A 21,311-nucleotide genomic window follows, 5' to 3' on the forward strand; every position below is an offset into this window, starting at 1 on the left:
AGATCAGAGCAGGTGCCAGGGAAAAGGGAGAAAGAGCTGTGGAGCCCAGACAGAGGGACCAGTCGGAAGAATGAATTCAGAGGTAAACTGGCTGACTCTGTAAGGAAGGCCTCAGACTATGAAGGACCTAGAATGCCACACTGTGGGTTTGGACTTGACCCAGCACATCCTATGCTTTCTTTACTGTTTTTGATGTAGGTCCCAGTGAGAGGAAGCTGCCTTTGGGGCCTCTTTGTCTGGCTATGTTTGCAGCCCAGGGGGGAGCCTAGGCTTGAGTGGGGAGGTTGTAACAGGATCTCCTGGGGCTAGGGGATATGGGGAAAGGGTCAACTGTAGGAACAGAGGCTCCGTAGAGAGAGGGTTATCAGAGAGCAGGTTTTGGGGTAATCCTGACTTGTTTGAGGGTGTAGCACAACTGCCCAGGGGGTCCACGTGGAGTCTTGGCTGCCAGCACATGAACCTGGCCCTCATCATCAATGAAATGCTGCAGTGGCTGAGCCAGGGTGTGGGGTGAGGGGAGAGAGACAGGCATTATTGGTCAAGGAGGTTAAGGTCAAGTATGTGTGTCTGGGGGCTCTGGTTGAGAGGAAAGAATGGTTGGAGGGGTTCTGGCTGAGGCAACAGCCTGTGGCTACTAAGAAGTCAGAGAGGGCTCAGGTGCTGAGCAGATGCCTCTGTAGGAGGGCAGGCAGCCAGGGCCTACTGTCTGGTATCCACATTGGCATGAGGGCTGACACTGTCCTGCTCTGTAGCTCCTAGGGCTGCCTTCTTCTAGGCCTTTGTCCTCCCCTCTGGAGCTGTGGGGAGGACAGAAGAATGGGACTCACACCCTTGGCCCTTCCCTGGCCTTGTCCTTTCTAGTGGGCAGTTAAGGCAGAGGGCCTCAAGAATAGAGGGGATGTGTTTCTGCCCAACATGGAGTTGTTAGGGGCCTGCCCTCACGACAGCCAAAGCTGGAAAGGCTGAGCCTGGGAACCTTCCCTTGGAGGACAGCATTTTATCCCCATTCCCAGGGAAGCAGAGAAATGATCTGCACAAATTGGAGTCTGACTTTGACCCTCTCCTTCGGGTCTTGGTGGTTTCTTTTTATAGCGCTGTGGGCCAGCTCCACTAGCCCCAGCTCACTCGGGACCTGCTGCCTGCCTCTCTCCTGAGGCCAGGCCTCCATTTTCTCATCTAGAATCCTCTGTCCAAACAACCAGGGTTGGGGTGGGTGTGGGAGGGTGGCATGAGCCAGAGCCTGGGAGTCCCTATAGAACACCACCAAGGCAGGAGAGTGAGGCCTCAATCACAATGCCTCAGAGACTAGCCCTGAGACCCAGTTGGTAGGTGTGAGGGAGCACTGGCCCTGTTAGCAGGGCCCATTTGTGTACTCCATGGTTGGGTGCCTCGGGAGCAAGGGGTGCATGTGGGGAACTGTGAGCCTGGCCCAATGGGGGAGGGCCCTCTGATGGAGAATAGGTGTGAAGGGGTCAGGCCAGACCTGCCTCTGTTTGAATCTTGCTTCAGTAGGAGTGTCTGTGAGGTCTGGGAGAGAGCTGCCAAAACATACACACTATCCAGTCTTGGCCTCTTGAAATCTTAATTTAAGATCCGGGGACCATCTGGGGCCTCTTCTCGGGCAGGAGAACAGGTGTACCCTCCAAGGTGGCAAGTAGGGTAGATGGTTCCCTGGGCCATCTGTGCCTGGAGATGTCTCAGGCCCAGGCATTGCTTGCCAGCCCAGGTAGAAAAGAGGCATGGGTGAAAGCCCTTTTCTGGGCTGGAAACAGGCCCTGGGTACACTGGGCTTCCTCTGTGGAACCTCTTCCTGGAGTTGGAACTTTGGTGCGCTCACATTGTGTCCTGAGATTTGCTGAGAATTCAGACAAGTTGGGGGGCAGACATCACTGGGGTTGGGCCTCTCCCCACGTGGCCCCTCTTCCCCAGTGAGCTCACTGCCTTGCTCCATTTCTTTCTTGGCAGAATGCAGAGCCAGAGCCTCGGAACCTCTCCCTTGGTGGTCATGTGGGCTTCGACAGCCTCCCGGATCAGCTTGTCAGCAAGTCAGTCACACAGGGCTTCAGCTTTAACATCCTCTGTGTGGGTATGTGTCATGGTCCAGTTGTGGGGTGGCCTCGGGAGGTGGACAGGAGCCTTCTAGGAGATGGGGTGCTGCTGCCCTGTCCACCTGTTGAGTTATAAGGGACCTCCCAGGCAGAGACACTCTTTGGGAGTCAGAGCGAGGCTTTAATTAGTGTCTTTGCCAGGGTCAGGGACAGAGCTGGGGGGCCTGACTCCAGTTGCCTTGAAGATTGAACAAAATTAAACATGTGAAAGTGCTTTGTAAACTGAGAGTTTATCACAGAGGTTCAGATTTATGTGTTTGTTTTAAAAACATTGACTGTCATTCGTATTGTGTGTCAAGGACACTTGTGGTAAACAAGACTCTCCTATGATGGCATGCAGTAAAAGCTCCAGCACGCATCTGAACAAATACAGCTCCACACAGGGAGGCTCTGGGAGGTTTCATGTGCCTCAAGGCCCAGGGCTCCCAGAGGGCACAAAGAGCTCTCTGCCAGACCCCCTACAGGTGCCTGTGCCCTGGCCTCTGCCAGGCTACGAGGGCTCCTCCAGAAGCAGCCTATCCTGAGCCAGATAAAGCTGAATGGATCAGGAGGCCACTGATGGCTTCACACCCTGGCCCTCCTGGGACCATGACCAGCCCAGGCCTAGGATGGATGGTGTACAGACTAGGTGACTGGGTCCCATTGAGGCCAGCAGAGACTACTGGCCAGTGTTCACAGTTGCCCACATAGCCATGGCTTTGTCCAAGTCAGCCCTCTGGCCCTTGCTTCCACACGTTATGTTTGAGGCCACAGAGAAGGGATGGTTCCTGGGATTGGGAACACTGAGTGATGCAGTTAGAGGCCTGCCCCTCCCTCTTGTGTGGAGGCTGAGGATGCCTGAGTCCCACCCACCCATCCTAGCCAGCAGCCAGGGGCAGCCCCAGTTCCAGCAGTCTTTGACATCCTGTGTCATCCACTCCTTGCTTCCCAGGGGAGACTGGCATTGGCAAGTCCACCCTGATGAACACACTCTTCAACACAACCTTTGAGACAGAAGAAGCCAGTCACCATGAGGAGTGTGTGCGCCTACGGCCCCAGACCTATGACCTCCAAGAGAGCAATGTGCACCTCAAGCTGACCATTGTAGACGCTGTGGGCTTCGGGGATCAGATCAATAAGGATGAGAGGCAAGAGGCAGGGGATCCCTGGGTGGCTCAGCGGTTTAGTTCCTGCCTTTGGTCCAGGGCATGATCCTGGAGACCTGGGATCAAGTCCTGGATCGGGCTCCCTGCACGGAGCCTGCTTCTCCCTCTGCCTGTGTCTCTGCCTCTCTCTCTCTCTCTCTCTCTCTCTCTCTCTCTCTCTCTCTCTCTGTGTCTCTCATGAATAAATAAATAAAATCTTAAAAAAAAAAAAAGAGGCAAGGGGCGGGAAGGGTGGCCCTGCCCTTCCTCTTTCCCTTCCTCCATGGCAGCCTTGGTTCTAACACTCAGTCCCAGCTCTCTTCATTCCAAGCTGCCCCCATACAAATCACACCCCATGGGGGCCAGAGGCAGGCCTCCTGGGGAATAGCTGAGGTCTTGAGGACCCCTTGGGAGGTTAGGAGACACGGCTGGCCACCTGTACCCAGACAGGGACATCCCAGGCAGAAGCCACTTATCTGCACAGAGGGAAGGCTGGTGGATAGCACCACAGTACCTGCCTCCTGGGTGATGGAGCTGTCTCTAGTTACAGGCCTATCGTCGACTACATTGATGCGCAGTTTGAAAACTACCTACAGGAGGAGCTGAAGATCCGCCGCTCACTCTTTGACTACCATGACACAAGGATCCACGTCTGCCTCTACTTTATCACACCCACAGGGCACTCCCTCAAGTCCCTGGATCTGGTGACCATGAAGAAACTAGACAGCAAGGCATGTACCTCCTGCACCAGACTTGTTCCATGGGCTTCCTCCACTGAGCTGGGGGCTGTGGTGCAACTGCCCATTGTGGTCCTTAGGGGCCTGGAGATAGGCCCTGGGTTGGTCCTCTATCTTCTCTTGCTTTAGTCCCTACTATGCCAGTGGGCTCCCATCACTCTGGGCTCTTCCTCTAGAGCTCTGTCTCCTGGGTCTGGTCCTGACTCCCTGCCTTTTAGCTACATTGATTCTTATTCTCAGGTTAAGGCTGGGTTTGCCCAAAGGACTCATTATGGGGCTGAATGGTGGTTTGGGGGAACCAGGGCTATAAGAAGCACCACATATGATTGTTACCACCCATTAGAAAGGTCCCAGTAGCTGGGTTCAGGCTGGGACTACCCATGGGAGCAGCTCCATCTCTCTGGCCTCCTGTCCTTCTGCTGGGGGATGTGGCCTAGGTGGGGCTGTTCATAGTCAGGGGGACTCAGGGGGACCTAACCTGCTGCTCCTCTCCCCTGATCCTGGCAGGTGAACATTATTCCCATCATTGCCAAGGCTGACACCATCTCCAAGAGTGAGCTCCACAAGTTCAAGATCAAGATCATGGGCGAGCTGGTCAGCAATGGGGTTCAGATCTACCAATTTCCCACTGATGACGAGGCTGTTGCTGAGATTAACGCAGTCATGAATGTGAGCATTGGGCACTAGCCTCAGGGCCAGAGGGCTCGGTGCCAGCACAGATCTGTGACACACAGCCCCAGAGACTCTGGTTTTCCAGGACTCCAGCCTTAGCTTCTCCAAGAAAGAAGGGTGGGCATCTGGGAGCCAGCTGGCCCCATGTCCTATGGCCAGGAGATGGGAGTAATTGGGTATTGGGCTGGTGCTGGGCCTTCCCTGAGTTTAAGTTTCACAAGATAAGGATTCTGGGCAGGAGATGAAACCTGTAGGAGTGAGCAGGCAAGGTGCCAGGGCTTGGGAACTTGGAAGAAAGCCAGGCTTGCAGGTCCTATGAGGGACCCTCTAATGGTCCCTGTGGAGCCCCAAGGCTGAAAGAACCCCTTAAACGTGAGGAAGAGGGGGGCGTGGGTTCAGCCTCCCCCCTGTTTGGAGGCTGTAGGGTGCTTCTTCAAAAGCCAGGAAGTGAGCATCTGGCCAGGCCTCGTTCAGGTCTGGCAGCCCCTCCCCCGGACCCAGGCCAGGGTCTGTTCATGAGCATGTGTCATCTGGTACTCAGCGATACCTGGGCTCCTTTCCAGGCACACTTGCCCTTCGCTGTGGTGGGCAGCACTGAGGAGGTGAAGGTGGGGAACAAGCTGGTCCGAGCACGGCAGTACCCTTGGGGAGTGGTGCAGGGTAAGTGTGCTGGGAGAGCCCATCCCCAGGTGAGGGCCCACATTTAGTGTCCTGGCCCCCCTGCTGCCCACGGTCTCTGTCCCATGTCCTTCCTGTGGCCCTCCATTGCCTGTCCTGCCTCTGGAGTGCGCCTGTAGCACTGTGACTGCCGTCCTGTGTCCTTTCCCCCTGGGACCCATCTGTGTGCCTGCCTGATGCCCCATGTGTATGCTTTCAGTGGAGAACGAGAATCACTGCGACTTTGTGAAGCTGCGGGAGATGCTGATCCGGGTGAACATGGAGGACCTCCGAGAGCAGACCCACAGTCGGCACTACGAGCTCTACCGGCGCTGCAAGCTGGAGCAGATGGGCTTCCAGGACAGCGACGGCGACAGCCAGCCCTTCAGGTGACGGCCTGTGCAGGGAGTGAGCCTGTCTCCACAGCCGTGGCCGGACTGGCCAGACTGGCATCTGTGCTTGGGGGTTTTGTGAACCAGTGAGAGAGGCTGTGGGGACCGCAGTAGTGCCCTCATCTCCGGCCCCCCCCCAACCCTCCCTTTCCTTGGCTCTGCCCCACCCCCTCCCACCACAACCCCACCCTTGGCCTATTCTCTCTGGGTCCTCACAGCCTGCAGGAGACCTACGAGGCCAAGCGCAAGGAGTTCCTGAGTGAGTTGCAGAGGAAGGAGGAGGAGATGAGGCAGATGTTTGTCAACAAAGTGAAGGAGACAGAGCTGGAGCTGAAGGAGAAAGAGAGGGAGGTATGTGCGAGCTCCGGGTTGTGGAGAGGCCACGTGAGGGAGTGGGGGGCCTGGCTGGGCACCCACAACATCTGCGCTCCTCCCTCTGTGCTCCCAGCTCCATGAGAAGTTTGAGCACCTTAAGCGGATCCACCAGGAGGAGAAGCGCAAGGTGGAGGAGAAGCGGCGGGAGCTGGAGGAGGAGACGAACGCCTTCAACCGCAGGAAGGCCGCTGTGGAGGCCCTGCAGTCCCAGGCTTTGCATGCCACCTCCCAGCAGCCTCTGAGGAAGGACAAGGACAAGAAGAAGTAGGTGGTGGGCCCCCTGTCCACGCTGGCTCTTGTTCCCTCTGGGCACTCACTCTGTCCTCCTCTTGGCTCCTTCACTTGGGTTCTCGTCCATGCTCACCTGTTCACCATTGTGCTCTCATTCTCACCTGCTTTCCCACCTCCTTTTTGCCTACCTTTCTCTTCCTTTTACTGGTGGGTGTGATATCTCAGGATTCCAGGTATTCGTGCACTCTCCATCTTGCACAAGTGATCCCTTGCTCCTTGGTACTTCCCCCCCACTTCTCCTTCTCTCTCTCTCTCTCCTCGCTTCTCTGTTCTTGTTCTTTCTCTCCTCTCCCCACCCTCTCCTGCAGCCCCTTCAGAGCTGGGGCAGTGAAGCCTGGGCCAAATAGGCAGGGTGTGGCCCCTGAAAGGGTGTAGAGGTCCCAGGGAAGGTCTTTCAGGCTGGGAGAGGGGCAGGGCCTGGGAATGTCAGCATTTCCAGATTCCAGAAGCTCCTGTGGTTTCTGCTTGCGCAGCTGTGGCGCCTGCCCCTCAGGCTCGGAGACGGTGGATGTGGGACCCACGTTGGCTGGCGGATGGTGACTGAGGGCAGGGGACACGTGAGCCCAGGCAGCGCTGACCCCTTGGGCAGTATGCTCACCGCCTGGTGGAAGGAAGGACAGCAGCTCCCCATAGGGACTCTGGGAGTCCTGCTCCATAGAGGGGCTGCCCTTCAAGTTAAGAGTTGGAAGAGAGAGAAGGACTAGGGAGGGCAAGGAGGCTTTTTCCAGCCTCCAGGAGTGCAGTTAACTTCTTGGCCAGGTGGGGGCAACCCTGAGTCATTTCTCCCTGCTTTTTTTCATGACCTCTTTCCACACTCTCCTGGCTTCTAGGGATCTCCCTCCTTCACCTCACTTCATTCAGTGCCCCATACCACATCACACTGTGGGACCTTGTCTGTCCCTGCTTCTCTCTGCCCCTGGCCTCTATTAGGTACCTTCTTTCTCTTGTCAGCTGAGGAACTAAGCAGGTGATTCCATTGTTGCCCTCATCTTTGGGCTCTTTGGATTCCCAATCCTTCTTGGAACATTTGGGAGTATGTGTATCCAGCCCTTCTTTCCTTGCCTTGTGGTTAATGCCATGAAGCACATAGGAAGCTGTTGGGTCTGGGATGCTGCTCGTGGCATTGGCACGCTCCCCACCCCCAGTATTGCATTCCCCAACGTGCACACACCCATGCACCCACACCTTCTCGTACACTGTGTTACTGTCACTCTAGCCCCATTGTATCCACAGACTCAGGCACACATCTCCCAACACACACCGCCCCCAAGATACACAAGCACGGAGGCAGAGAAACATCTAAGGAAAAGAAACTTCATGAGCTGCTCCCTGGGGATGGCCAGGGGTACAAAGCCAGGTGTTTAGGAATTGAATGCTAGTTCTTATGCCTGAGGCCTCCCTCTGCTTTGGGGGACCCTCTTCCGTTCTCTAATCTCCCTTATCCTGCTTACTGGTGCTCCCACCCCATCTGCTGGCTCTGCTGGCAGAGATGATCCCCTGCCTGTGCCCACATTCCTCCTCAGCCCTATGAATTTGCTCTCTGCTTTGCATTTGTTTCCAGCCCGGGCCCGTCTCCAGCTTTAGGCTTGGTGAGCCCGGGGACTCTGTGAATTGGAATCCATTTGGGTTTTAAGCTAGTGGCTCAGAAATCTGGTTTCTCCTGGAAAGGGGTGGTTATGTGGGTATATGTCTCAGGTGTTGGCACCTAAAGAGACTTTGCCTTGCTCCCCACCTACTTGGCCCAGGCCACCTTGTTTCAGAAAAGGCAGAGTCTCCTAGGAAATAAGTTATGGAAAAACCACTCAGAAACTGAAGGCAAGGACCTGTGGCTGGGTAGGGGCCAGGAGGTGGAGCGCAGGTTGACTGCAAGGAGCACTGGCACGGCCCCCAGTGTCAGGTCTCCCTGCTTTTCCATGTGGCCTGGGTCTGGGAGACAGGTCTCTTCTGCTTGCTGGACATGCCAGAAAGCTTCAGTCAGTTTGGCCTTGGGGAGAGACACTGTTCTCCCATGCTGGCCTTGCAGAGGCCAGGGGTGGGCTAGGTCAGGTGGCTAGGAGTACTCCTTCCTCCAGCCCTGGTTAGGGGAATGGGCTAAGTGAAGAATGCATTGGAGGCAGTGGTGGTGGTGGTGGTGGTGGGGGTTGTTTTTCATGACCATTTAGTTGCATTGCTTTGATTGGTTATACTTGGTCTTCAAATTTTAATCCATTTTTGCAAAATTACTTCCCAATCAGATCTTGACTCTCAGCCTGGGATGCCACAAACTGAAGCGAATTCTCTGCTTTGCTCATCACAAATGCCAAACTGACTGCCCTTTCCCAGCGTCCAACTTGTCTTTTGTTTCTGTTTGATTTGGTCGTCTGCGTACCTTTTAATGTGTCTGTTTTTTGTTTTGTTTGTTTTATTTTTATTTTTCAGTTAACGCACGCACAGACTTACAAAGAGCGGACTTTAGACTTTCATGTGTTAAGTTCCTTGAGTTACACCTTGTGACCCTTCTTCTCCCATAACATGGTGTGAGGACGGACTGGGAGCCGGTACAGACTCCAGTGTTTACAGCCTTGCTTGATCCCCTGCCCCCACCCCAGGCTGCCCTGGGCCTGGCGGGCTACCCCTCTCTATGCAAACACATCAAAGCCATGAATGCTGGAATCCAAAACTGACAAAGTTTATTTTTTTCAGAGCCAGTGGCTGGTCTTCCATTTACAGTGTCACTATTCCTTGACGGAGCAGTTATGTGCCACTCTAGCGAAGGCCCCAGCCGGCGATGCTTGACCTAATTGTTCAGCGTCAAGATGGCAACTCACGCGGTGCCCTAGGTGTGGTCGCGTGGTCTGGTATACATGCTGCAAAATTCACCCGATTCCCCTTCATTTTAATTTTTCTAACCTAGAGCTTAATTTCAATAATAACTTTTAAGAAACTTCTAAATTTTTATTTTGGCACAAACATAAAGACAGATAATATCCTCTCCCATTATTTTCATAAGTAACCCAGTTTCCCTGATTTTTAAAAACTAAAAGTATCTCTAAACCTTTCTTATGTATAAAGCATCCCTATAATATTTAGGGAGAAGTGGGCAATAAACATCCTGTAATGACAGTGTTTGGAATTTCTTTACGGATGAAAGTGGATCATGAACAAGACCACGTCCAGTGTTTTTAATGTGAATGTAAATGGAACAGCAGCCCAAAACCGTTGTCTGTGTGTTTCAGAGGTGCTACTTGTAAACAGAGACCAACTCCAGGTGTGTGTTAAGTGTTTGACTCCAACTAAGATCCCCAAACCAATCCTGCATATTCCAAATGCAGAGTACTCAGTTGGGGAAAGGTTTTTTATCTCAAGGTCTTTGTTTTCTGTTTTCCTGGCTGAGTCACAAGGAAAAGAGATGAATGTGGACAATTTCAGAAAACACTACCAGCAAAGGAGCTGTCCCCTCTCCACTGAATTCTTCAGGGGATCATTTTAAGAAAGCACTAGCAGGATTGATTCTTCTGTGTTCCTGTTGGTTTGCGAGCCAGTGGGAGTGTCAGGGCTGAGAATATGGTGTGATAAAATAGATGAAAAATGAGTAGCTCAAAAGAAGGATTTCATTTAATGTTGATGGAGCACTGTGCTGGGCACAGGCTACCCAGAATAATGCGCAGCCCTTCCCTCAAGGAATTCACAGTCTAGAGCACTCCCTAGGCAGAAGCCTTGGGAAGCTGCGCTAACTTATTGTTGGATTGGTCATTTGTTTTTCCTTGTCTTCCATCCTCCTTTTCATTAATGTTTTCCCTCTTTCTGCCTTGGCCTGCTTTAGTGATTTCCAGGACCAAGTCCTGGCTTCATCCTGGCTTCTGAGACAGGGCTCCTTTGAGAGGGGGGACAAGGGGTGAGCTGTGTGTGTCCAGAGAGGCATGTCAGGAAAAAGACAGCCTTTTCCTCCTCACCAGGAGCAGAGGTTTTATGGATGCCCAGAGTGAAACTATTCCCAGTGTCCTGCTAAGACCAGGGGTGGATCAAGATTTTGAGGGGCTTCCCTGTGGGCATTCAAAAGGCAAATCAGTGTATACCTAAGGCACATGTGGGCTAAGAATGGCTTGGCTTTAGGGGGATTCTATTTGTTCAGTTGGATTGAAGTGCAGAGCCGTTAAGGTAGCCTCCATTAGCTAACATATTTCTTAAGATGAAGCTCAGTGACCCAGTGGATTAATTGGTCATGTAATAAATGGAGACTCCTGGCTCACAGGCCAGTCTGGGGACTCTGGAGTGGATAGATCCTGCCACTCATCCACCACGGCCTGTGGGCTGTACTGCAGGCTTACTGGAATGCCAGAATTGTGGCTGGTTACCTGCCTGCGGGTTCAGGGCTTCCCAGCATCTCTGGGGAGACCTGTCACTGTTAAATTTTCTGGGGTCTGAGCTGCCTCCACAGGTCCCATTGGCTTTAGTGAGCCTCACTGCACTTCTCTCCCTGCACTGCTTGTGTTTAAAAGTTTATCATCTTTAGCTGAGACCAAATTAATCCTTGGTGAACAAGGTGAGCTTAAAACATGCCATTATTTAATAAGCGCTCCATCCCACGATGGGATATGATTTGCCGCTCCTTTTCAGAATCCTCTTTTGGCATTATTAGAGCTATCAGTGGGGTTACATTGGCATTTACTATCATGTCTTTCATAAGCCAAGTTGGTCTTGGGTAGAATCATATAATTTATTGTCCAAACTGAGACTTTACAGAATGAAAAGAGGTTCTGTTAATAATTATGTCAGATCAACAGGTGTAAGCTGGAATTGTCTCAGGCAAACTGGGATGTATGGTCACCCTGGTTATGGGTAACCCGAGTCTAGGTGGTTTGTAATTGTGCAGACTGCATATATGTTTCTGTGTGTCTGTATGTGGGTGCTTGTTAAGTGGGGCTCATATTACTGGATAAGAGGCCCGAGGGAAGTGTGGCTTGCTCGTCTGTTATGTTAACAAGCTTTTCTAAAACTGCTTCACTTGTTAATTCATTTATTCCTTCATACATTGACTGTTTTTGTTCCTTTCCATTCACTTTGTACTCTTTTTTTTTCCCATTAAATTTTGCATTTATTTTAAGTTTTTGTGGTGTCTTTTTTGGGCAATAGCTTTTCTGATTTAACACATTTCCTAGCCTATTAATCTGCTACAATTATGGTAAAATACAGCTTGTCTTTTCTGTGAACTTTGTGGGGTTGCTCAGCTTCTATAGGAGTTATGTTTTAATTGTGACTCCTGCTCTAGGCAACTGAGAAAGGCTCTGGAATGGGTGTGGAATGGAGGAAAAAGTTAGGAAAGGGAAGTGGAGACACAGTCTCTGGTCCATGAATTTTTGGTACATGACTGGGTGCCAGCCATGGAGAAGGCAAACACTGCCTTTTTAGAGTTTACATTGTGGTAGAGTAGACTTGACACAGGATAACTAACATTTGGGTTCTTACAGTTTGTCAGGCATTGCTCTAAGTTGCATTACGCACATTAATTCATCTAATCTTCATCATGATCCTATGATTAGGTACTGTTTTCCCCATTTCATAGGTAAGGCACAGAGAGGTAAAGTACTACCCAAGGTCACACAGTAACGAGGAGAATTGGGATTTGAATATTGGTGCTCTGTACCCTCAATTCCGGAGCTATAGCTCCCCCTTGGCAACCCAATGGGATGATGGAAGAACAGTGAAAACGTAGCCAAAATCCAAGTGTGCAGTTTGACAGTGTGAGTTGGTGGACCTGAGATAGTTCTATAGAGGTGGGATGCCCTGTCGGGTGAACATTTGGCTGAGGAAGGGCAGACTGGTGCTTGAAGGAAGCCACGACATGCTCGTAGACCTACCTGTTGAACTTTCTCTTTTGGGCACTAGGTTAATCTCTGGGAAGTCCAAAAAGAGGAGAGGGGACTGAGGTCAGGGAACTGACAGCCCAGCAGGGAGACATGCAGACATCCCTAATGAAAATACACCTCTGCTCTACCTGCAGGAAGGTAGGCAGCAGGGAAGCAAAGGAAAGACAGAGACTCTCCAGGAAACCGGGGGGAGAGAAAGGCCTCACTGGTGGAGGGAACAGTACTGTACAACTCCGTTCACCCATGTGGGGAAAGTAGTATTTGGACAAGTGTTAAAAAGGCCCCTCCTGATCATCTCCCCTGCTCTCAGCCCGTCTGTCTGTCTCCACACATTTCCACGTTCTGCAGCCATAGTCCTTCACCAATGTCTGCCCCTCTGTAGATGGGGACAAGAGCAAAACAAGTTGTGTCCATATTTCTCTCACCACATCGATCCCCAATCTCTGATCTGAAGTGGGATAGGAGTTCCTTTAAAATAAAAAAAGTAGGATGGAACCTGGAATCCCAAGGCAAGCTTGAACATCATAAAACTTAAACACCCAAGTGGTACTTCGGCAACGCAGAAGTTTGCTATCCCAAAGAGGAATATGGTTTACTGAAAGATGGAGCAACAGGGCTATCCCTTATCCCAATACAGGGCTCACAGGTCTACCTTCTCTTTTCTCTGGTTTTCTCTGATTGAGAGATTAGCTCTGAGGACCCAGTTTACACCCAGAGCTACCTGGTTAAGAGACACTGCAGTTCTCCAGAGTCAGAGACAGTTTGAGCTGAAGTGGGCCCTCAGCGTGAGCTCATACCCCACCCGCTACAGTGCCCACTCCCAGGGCAAGGAAGGAGGCAGAGGGCAGTGATGGCCCCCAGTGGGAATGGCTGTGAGCAGCATGCCACCTCTCCATCTGTGCTGGACTGGAGATAGTTGTTGTTGGGCTCTAGGAGATGATATCCCCAGTATACTAGACTATCAAGTCTAAAGCCGTGGTATCTGATACATTGAAAATAAGGTTGAAAGGAATTCAGGTTTATTTTTACAGAAGCTCCAACAAGCACATTTGTGTGGAGAAAAGGTAGAGATTTGTACAGACACTAGTATCGTTTATCTGGTCTCTGACCATTCTGTACCTACTAGCAGTCCCTGTGGCTTAGCACAGTTCCAAAAAAAAAAAAAAAAAAAAAAAAAAAAAACTGCTCACAGTGGAAAGACTTCACAAATCAGTGGTATATATGTAGTTCAGTCATTTCTGTCTGCAACACTACTGACACAGCTTTAGCTGGCGGAGGTGGCTGCCTAGCAAAGGGCTCTATGGTGTCACGGTGTCAGAGACAGCTGGCTTCGCCCTCACAGCCATGCTGGTAAGCTCCTTCTAGTAGCACCGTGGCTGCAGCAGGCTCAGCCTCAGAATCTGCTCATCTCAATCCAAAACTCTCAGAGCTGTGTTTCCCTACCAGGGGTCAGCTGCTAAGATCATTCATTAGCATGAAACTCCTCTAATTAAGCTAATAGACAACTTTCAGAGTAACATAGGAAAAACCTGTTTTAAGCTTGAGCAAATTACTGTACATTAAACAAAGCATACTTGGTGATCCAGTTCTTGTAAGAGAAGACATAAGTCATGACCAGGGCAGGAGAAATGCACCTGGAAAGATGGTCCCATTTCTGCAATGACAGGTAGGGTCACTGAGACTTGAAGGGCTACATGTGTGCCTGGTGTAAGCCTGGGGAGCTGGATACAAGAGCCTGAGCAGCTCTGGCGAGAGGAGTGATGAGAACTGATCTGCCTGCCAGACCCAGCCCGGCCCTTTGGTCCCACTGCTGGCTTGACTCCAACTCTCTAAAGGGCTCATACCAGCCCTTGCTGGAGAAGGAAAACCAAGCTGCACTGTGACTGTTCGCCCCTTCACACTGGTCTCAGACCCATGGGAGAAAAGGGAGAAGGGTCTTGATCTGCCAGACTACCCTTCCCATCAGTGACCCTGACCTACCTTTTCCTCTTTATTACCTCCTAAAAACAGAGGAACTTATTCTCAATTGCTTTCCAGTGCCTTTCCCCCTCCTTGTTACAGGAGCCAGAAAGCCTGGAATTCAGGGCAATCCCAGCAAGGATGGGTTGCCATTATACTCCAAAGGATACTGAGGGTAGGAGCACAGAGGGTGGGAGGTGAAACAGAAAGGTCTCTGAGCAGGAGGAGGACTACAAACTTCTCAGATGCTGCTCTACAAGCTCCTTGCAGTGGCTCAACTGCTCAGTACTGACCTGTAATTAAAACAGAGTGGTCATCGTTAAAGCAGGACCATTTTACATTCTAAGTAAGATTTTGAGTGCTAAAATGTTAGCATAGAGCAGTTTCAGGAAGTTCTAACCACTCGACTTAAGAGTATTAACCCACCATTTCAGGGGCCTCCACCTCCAACCTCAGCAAAGCTGTCATTAGTCTAACTATGCATTCCATTTTACCCCGTCCATCCTCAGGGATTCTGACCCTTCCATGCCTGCCTCCTGGTACCCTGGGACCTGATACCACATAGTTATATAAAGGGTGAGGGGTCTGAAATTTAACCTCTCTCATATTAAGCTCAGGGGTGCCTCCTCCTGAGCTGGGCACGTCCCCCTGACCTCACCCCATCCTCTTGACTACAAGGGCTTCCACTGAGATAAAGTTCTTCTTATGGTCAGAGAAACCCACAACTTGGTCCAGTAAAGGAAACATATATTCTGTACTTGTATAGAGGGCATGCCACATGTGCAAAGCCTAACCCTTAGGAAGACTCTTCCCAGAGTCGCTGTGGCCAGAGCATCTTCTGGAGCCCACAAGGGCTGAGAATGGCGATGTGTACCATTTGGGGGGCAGAGTGCATCAGCTAAAGGGGCAAAGTGGAGAGCCTGGTCTGGAGCAAAGTTGATGTCTACCTGTGCTTTCTTTAGCAGATCAGATATAGGAGTACACCAGTCGGGCATGAGCCTCTCCAGCTCTAAGGTGATGATGACCAAGGCCAGTGTGGAGCCCTTGAACTGCAGCAGCTGGTGGCCCGCCATACAGTGCTGCAGCTGCCTGGTCAGGGACGCGACGTGGAGGGAAGGATTCCTCTGAGGCAGCAGCTCCACCACGTGGGGCCAGCCCAGGACCAGCAGGGCGTGGAACTAGAGACCGTGGTTTTTAATGTTAGAACACAAAACCCCCCTACCTTTCATAGATAAATGACCAAAAATGCAAACAATTTCAATTTCCATCAGGGAACATCAAATGTTGCCCCACCCTTTTCATTCCCATCCATGCCCCCCCCCCAAGGGACTTGAGACTTAATACTCATTCTGTGGCCAAGCTGAGCTTCAACCTTGGAGAGAAAAGACAATCTGCTTCAGTGACATGGTCATTAGGAGCTTTAAGTACCTAGATGACAATGTTTCCATTATGAAAAACAGAAGCATACTATTCAAGATTAAGGCAGCAGAAAAGTTACTTGTATCTGTTTGATGTGAGAAGAAACTGCAACTTGGCAACAGTGACCAGGTCTCATAATGAAATAGCCCTTAGTGATTTGATCTTCATGCTTCATAATAGACCAAAACCCCGTGACATTTCCACATTGCATAATTTTGCCTTACTAACAGAATCATATCCTTAAGGATGACCATCATTTCCCTAACTAAAAACAAAACAAAAAAACTAATATGACATTTTTTAAGTGCCAGATCAATATGGTCTAAAGCTTCAATAAGGATTGTGTGTAGGTGAATAAAGACAGCTAAGTGAATGTGTGTAAAGTGTAGCACAAGCAGACAGCTTTTTATGTACAGTATTCATAGAATGGAAAGCTAAATATTTTTGCAGTGTGTATTTAAAAGAAAAACTCACCACAATAGTGCCGTCGAAAAATCTTTATAAAGTTAATTTAATGTCTTTGAGAAGTGGGAGTCTGGTGGAACTGTGTTGGATTTGCGATACATTTTCACTCTTGCATATGTCGTGAGCCTTGTGGGTCACCTTCCTGTGGTGCATGTGCAAGGCCATGTGCACACCTGTGCTTGGCCGTCCTATGTTGTAAACAGCTGTTCCAAAGGTACCAATGAGTCTAGAGTGGACTCTGCCAACCCCTCGTACTTACTATGGTCAAGAAGTCCAGCGGCGTCCCAATATAGAGGTCCCAGTGCAGTTTGTCCAAAATAGCCAGCTCCATCCTCAGCAGCTCATTCGGGCTATAGCCAGAGCCATAGTGCTTTAAGAAGTCTTTTACGCGTGGAATTAACTGTAAAAAGAAAATAAAGAGGCCAAAGCCCTGTATCATGTCATCGTAACTTGTTTTCTTATCCATGGGAACTTGTTTTTCTTATCCATGACCCGAATAGAGTTGTCTTCTGGTGACCTGTCACAGAAAATGCTTCTGAAAGAAAAACCAAATCAGATCTTGGCAGTGTGGCAAGTCCCCAGGTGGGTGATGACAATGTGTAGTGGGTGTCACATGGTCATCCTCTGCAAACAGGCTTTTAATTCCAGTGGAGTTAACATTCGGTGCTATATTAATTTCAGGTGTACAGTACAGTGATTTAATGCCAAGGGGTCTTGATCCCTAAATGCACTCCAGCTCATACCCAAAGGTGCTTTCGAGGGCAGGGCTCTGCTGTCTCCCCTATTCAGCTGCACGAACTCACCCACGGTTTTCTTGCCTATCATTCTTGTTCTTGACACCTACTGTAATTGCTTGTCCTCCAGAGAAAGAGTATGCCTTTGAGCTTCCTGGTCTACACCAGACAGGCTCACTCACAAAACCTCCCAAGGTTTTGGCAACACCGTTGCTGCAACCACACTTCCTTCAACCTTGATTTAAGGCGGTTCATCTCTGGAAAAATAATGGCTTTCCCCGCCAGAATGACTAGTAAGGCTTGTCTATGAGTACACATTCAAGTACACGTGCTTGGAGGACCATTCTACTTTTTTAGGTAAACAAAGTATTCCTGTAGCTTCCATAAATGCTTCTTTTAAGGGCCATTTACATGATTTTTAGTTGGACAGACAGAAGCAACTCTGGGGGAGCACCAATTATATTTTAATGAATAGGTTAAAAGCATTTTTATTGAAGGCTTGGAACTGGACAATCCATTTTTTTCTGACTCTTCAGACCATGAGCTCAGCCAAGGGGAACCCTGTGGAAATGGCAGAGGCTTCACTATTACCAAAGGGGGACAGGTTGTGGGGAGGGAAGGAGGGGGGTCTGGGAAGGGTATTGGGAGAGAATCTGCTGAACAGAAACCACAGTGAAACCGCTAAGTCCAAGCAAGCCCAAAGCACTTGTAGGGGCATTGCCTCTTAGAGAAGGGTCTCAGAGTCCCTGAGGACTAGCTTCGTTGACACAGACAAGTCCTTAAGTCTCAAACAAACTTCTCAGATGTAGTTTCTAGGGGTGGCCATTAGGCCACATTATTTGGGAGGCCTTTTTCCTAGTTTAACAGCAGATGTTTCTGTTTAGTGGGAGGTGGCCTCAGATAGCAACCAATGAGGTAAGATACATTTGCCAGGAGGTCAAGCCTCTGGGTTTGCCAGACCAGGAGAATTCAGCTGTTCTAAGTGCCCATTTGTGGGTCCTGGGGTCCAGTGAGGCTGAAGAAGGGACAGCAGAGATCCTGGGAAGTCAATGAATTTTCCAACATGCCCAACGTTCCTAAGGACACAGACCTTTCAGGAAGTCTGAGCGCTGCAGCATTACCCTCCTGTACCCCAAAAGCAGCCCAGAGCAGACTCCCACAGATGCCTACCTCCTCTTCTTCATTAACTTTGGCAGCGAGTCTCAAGGAAGTAATCATGACACATTGGAGTATTCTCTCTCTCATCTGCAGTACAAAATGAACACATTTGAGCAGAGTACGAATGCCAGAAATAGTAAAGCATTGGTGGGCTTCCTTAGGAAATGAAGTTTTTTCATTTTTTTTTCAAAAAGATATTGATTGTATCCCTCCACAAGTTAGTGCCATTTTTAGATTGACCAGTGAATATGCTCCTGATTTCCGAACAGCAAATGGCTAGTCAGGAGTCCTCTGTTAGGGGAATGAATGACAGTAGGAAATACAGCACCATCTCAAGGATGCACTGGTCTAGTCCAGACAAGCACGCTCTACCTCTTCACCCAGCAAGTCCTTTCCCAACCAGGTCCACTCGGAAGGCCACACAACCCTGAGCCAGGCAGGCGGAGGAGTGGGATGTAAAGAGATTCCAGTTGCAGCTCTGGCAGCTCTGGTCCCTAGCTGATGAGCCTCTGAGCATCTGGGATGACGGAGGTCAGTTTCCTCTCCCACCCCCGTTAACATCCTCACAGGCACCTACCTTTAGCGAAACCAGGAGGCGGCTGAAGGTAGCGAGAGCCAGATTAAACGTGGTCTGGGAGAAGTGAAAAATGTTCTTAACCTCCAGGAGCCACAACACGAGTTCCCGGACCGTGTGGCGGATCTCGACCTGCCCGGGAAGAGCGGGGTGGGGTGGGGGAGTCGTCGGTGGCCAGTCCCGGTTGGCCTGCGGCACAGGCCGGCAGAAGGTGACCGGAGGGGCTGTGCGGAGTCCCTGCATCTTGGATCGCAGGGGGTGGGGGCCCTCGGTGCTTCTCTGATGCCCAGCGGCTCACGGATTGAGACGGTACTTACTCCTCTTCTGCGAGAGGGGCCCACGATTCCCGCCTCGGGCCTCGTGCTCAGCCCGCACCTGGGGAAGGTCCCGGCACCCGGAGTGCGTCTCACCTGCGCGCGGGCACAGGTGGAGCCCGGCCGCGTCGCGTGCGCGGGGAGGGGGGTGAACGTGCTCCCGGGAGGCCCCCGCCGCGGGGCCCGCTACCTGGGGGTGGCCGCCCCGCCACAGGCGCGCCTCGCGACCCAGGGCCAGCTGCAGGTGGGCGACCAGCCGGCGCTCGTCCAGGGGGCCTCCCCGGTCGCACTGCCCCGGCCGGGGTGCGGGCCCGAAGGGCTGCCGCGGGGACTGCGGTCCCGGGGCGGCGCCGAGGGCGGGGGCCGCAGCTCTGGGTCCTCTGGGGGACCGCGGGGAGAGCCGCCCTCCCGAGGCCATTGCGAGCACCGGGTCCCAGGTCTGAGACCCGCCATAGCCGGCCTTTATAAGCCGGCACCCAGGGTCTCCGGGCCCAGCCCCCGCCCCCCCGCAGCTGCTCCCGGCGAGCCCGGCCCGCGGGGTTCCGCCCTGGCTCCCGGGACGCTGCACCTGGAGCGCGCGCAGGCGGGTGAGGCATCCCCGCCCACAACCCGCGCCCCCGACCAGGGTCCCGAACCCGGGCTGGGGCGGCTGGTGACCACGGCGGCCCTGAAGAAGGACACCCTGCCTCTCACCCACAGCACGTCTTTGGGGCATGCAAGGCCGGCTGGAGAGGTGTCTAGAGCGCTCCTCCCTCAGACAAGCTTGAGATACAGAATTCTGACTGTGTGATCGCCTATAGGTGACTGTCTCGGTTACTTCGTCTCTTAAAAAGCGACAGTATCTTCCTTACAAAATAGTTCCTTCACGGGTACATTTTTTCCGATCAGCAGTTATTCCACGAAGGCCTACAAATGTGTTAGGACACGACAGTAAATAAAATAGACATGGAATTTACATTGTAGCCAGGAAAGACAGATAATGAACATGAGTAGAGTCCCAGAGATTTCACTTCTAAGTGTATGCTCCGCAGAAATTCATATACGTACACCAAAAAGACACCTACATAATGTTCAGAACAGTGGTATTTGTAATAGTCCCAAATGTCCATCAACAATTGAATGGGATAAATTGTTCTTTGTTCACACATGGAATATTACACCACATTGAAGAAGAATGGACTAATGCTATACCCAACAAGAAGGAATCTCACAAACATAATAATGAATGTACAGGGACAGATACAAAAGACGTCATACTGGATGGTTCTATTAATATAAAGTATAAGAACAAGAAAAAAATAGTATAATGTTAAGAGTTAACGCAGTGGTTACCATTAGGGGGCAGTGAATAGTAACTGGGGAAGAACGCAAGGAGTTTCTGGGGCCTGGTAATGCTCTGCTTCTTGATTTAGATGCTGATTACACAGATGTGTTCACTTTGTGAAAATTGATCAAGCTGTGCACTTATCATTTGTGCGCTTTTCTTTGTATAAGATATATTTCATTAAAAATTTACATTACATTAAACCTACATAAAAGTTTACCCTTATATAAATATACGGGTATGTCAGAAGAAGAAAGAGGAAAAGGAATTTGGAGTGGTAATGACAGAATTTCCCTGGGTAATATCAGACACCAAACCACGGAACCAGGAACCTCAGAGAACACCAAGCAGGATAAATGCCCAAATACCTCAGCATATCATATTCAAACTACAGAAAAACAAAGATAAAGAGAAGAGAAGGGGCAGCTGGTTGGCTTAGTAGGTTGGGTGTCTGTCTTTGGCTCAGGCGTTGATCCCACCGTCCTGGGATCAAGCTCCACATCTGGCTCCCTGCTCAGTTCTTCCCACCCTCTGCCTGCTACTTCCCCTGCTTGTACTCTCTTTCTGTCAAATAAATAAATAAATAAATAAATAAATAAATAAATAAATAAACAAACAAATAAATAAAATCTTAACAACAACAACAAAAAGCAAAGGTTAATAATTACATTGTACTTCTCTTCAGAGATCTGCAAACAGGAAAAAAGTGGACTGAAATGTCTAAAGTGTTGAGAGAAAAAAGCTATCAACCTCGAATTCTGTATGTAATAAAATTATCTTTCAAAATTGATGAAGAAGTAAGGATCTTATAAGTAGAAGATCCCAAGGAATCCAGTAAAAAACTACTAGAAGTAAAAAAGTTCATGAAAGTTCAGAGTACCAGGTTAATGTACTAGAAAACAATTTTATTTCTATACAATACCAATGAACAGTCTGACTATAAAATTAAGAAAATAATTCCATTTCGATAGCATAGAAAAGAACAAAATACTTAAGAACATAACCGAAAAAGTGCAGCATTTATGCATTGAAAACTACAAAACATTACTGAAGGAAATTAAAGAAGGGATGCCTAGGTGGTTCAGAGGTTGAGCATCTGGGGATCAAGTCCCACACTGGAATCCCTACAGGGATCTTGCTTCTCCATCTGCCTGTGTCTCGG

At 50.3% G+C, this 21,311-nt stretch overlaps 1 protein-coding gene across 6 annotated transcripts in view; it reads left to right on the top strand.

Annotated features, from left to right (window-relative positions):
• The window catches only part of SEPTIN8 (septin 8), a 26,329-nt gene extending 9,841 nt beyond the window's left edge, over positions 1 to 16,488 (top strand). Inside the window, exons 2-10 of one of the 6 annotated variants that reach the window (XM_055301932.1) lie at positions 1,966 to 2,086; positions 3,040 to 3,235; positions 3,783 to 3,963; positions 4,477 to 4,638; positions 5,205 to 5,301; positions 5,519 to 5,687; positions 5,909 to 6,041; positions 6,139 to 6,329; positions 15,124 to 16,488. In XM_055301932.1, coding sequence (XP_055157907.1) covers positions 3,069 to 3,235; positions 3,783 to 3,963; positions 4,477 to 4,638; positions 5,205 to 5,301; positions 5,519 to 5,687; positions 5,909 to 6,041; positions 6,139 to 6,329; positions 15,124 to 15,289 — 1,266 coding nt within the window. In that variant the 5' untranslated portion in view covers positions 1,966 to 2,086; positions 3,040 to 3,068 and the 3' untranslated portion in view covers positions 15,290 to 16,488. Of the gene's footprint in view, positions 1 to 1,965; positions 2,087 to 3,039; positions 3,236 to 3,776; positions 3,964 to 4,476; positions 4,639 to 5,204; positions 5,302 to 5,518; positions 5,688 to 5,908; positions 6,042 to 6,138; positions 6,330 to 8,590; positions 11,440 to 15,123 lie in introns of those variants that run through there. The other 5 variants (XM_055301931.1, XM_055301933.1, XM_055301934.1 and 2 more) reach the window with 5 other exon arrangements.
• Positions 16,489 to 21,311: the final 4,823 nt, after the last annotated feature.

This window comes from Nyctereutes procyonoides, unplaced genomic scaffold (genome assembly GCF_905146905.1).
Source record: "Nyctereutes procyonoides isolate TBG_1078 unplaced genomic scaffold, NYPRO_anot_genome, whole genome shotgun sequence".
NCBI classification, from domain to species: domain Eukaryota; kingdom Metazoa; phylum Chordata; class Mammalia; order Carnivora; family Canidae; genus Nyctereutes; species Nyctereutes procyonoides.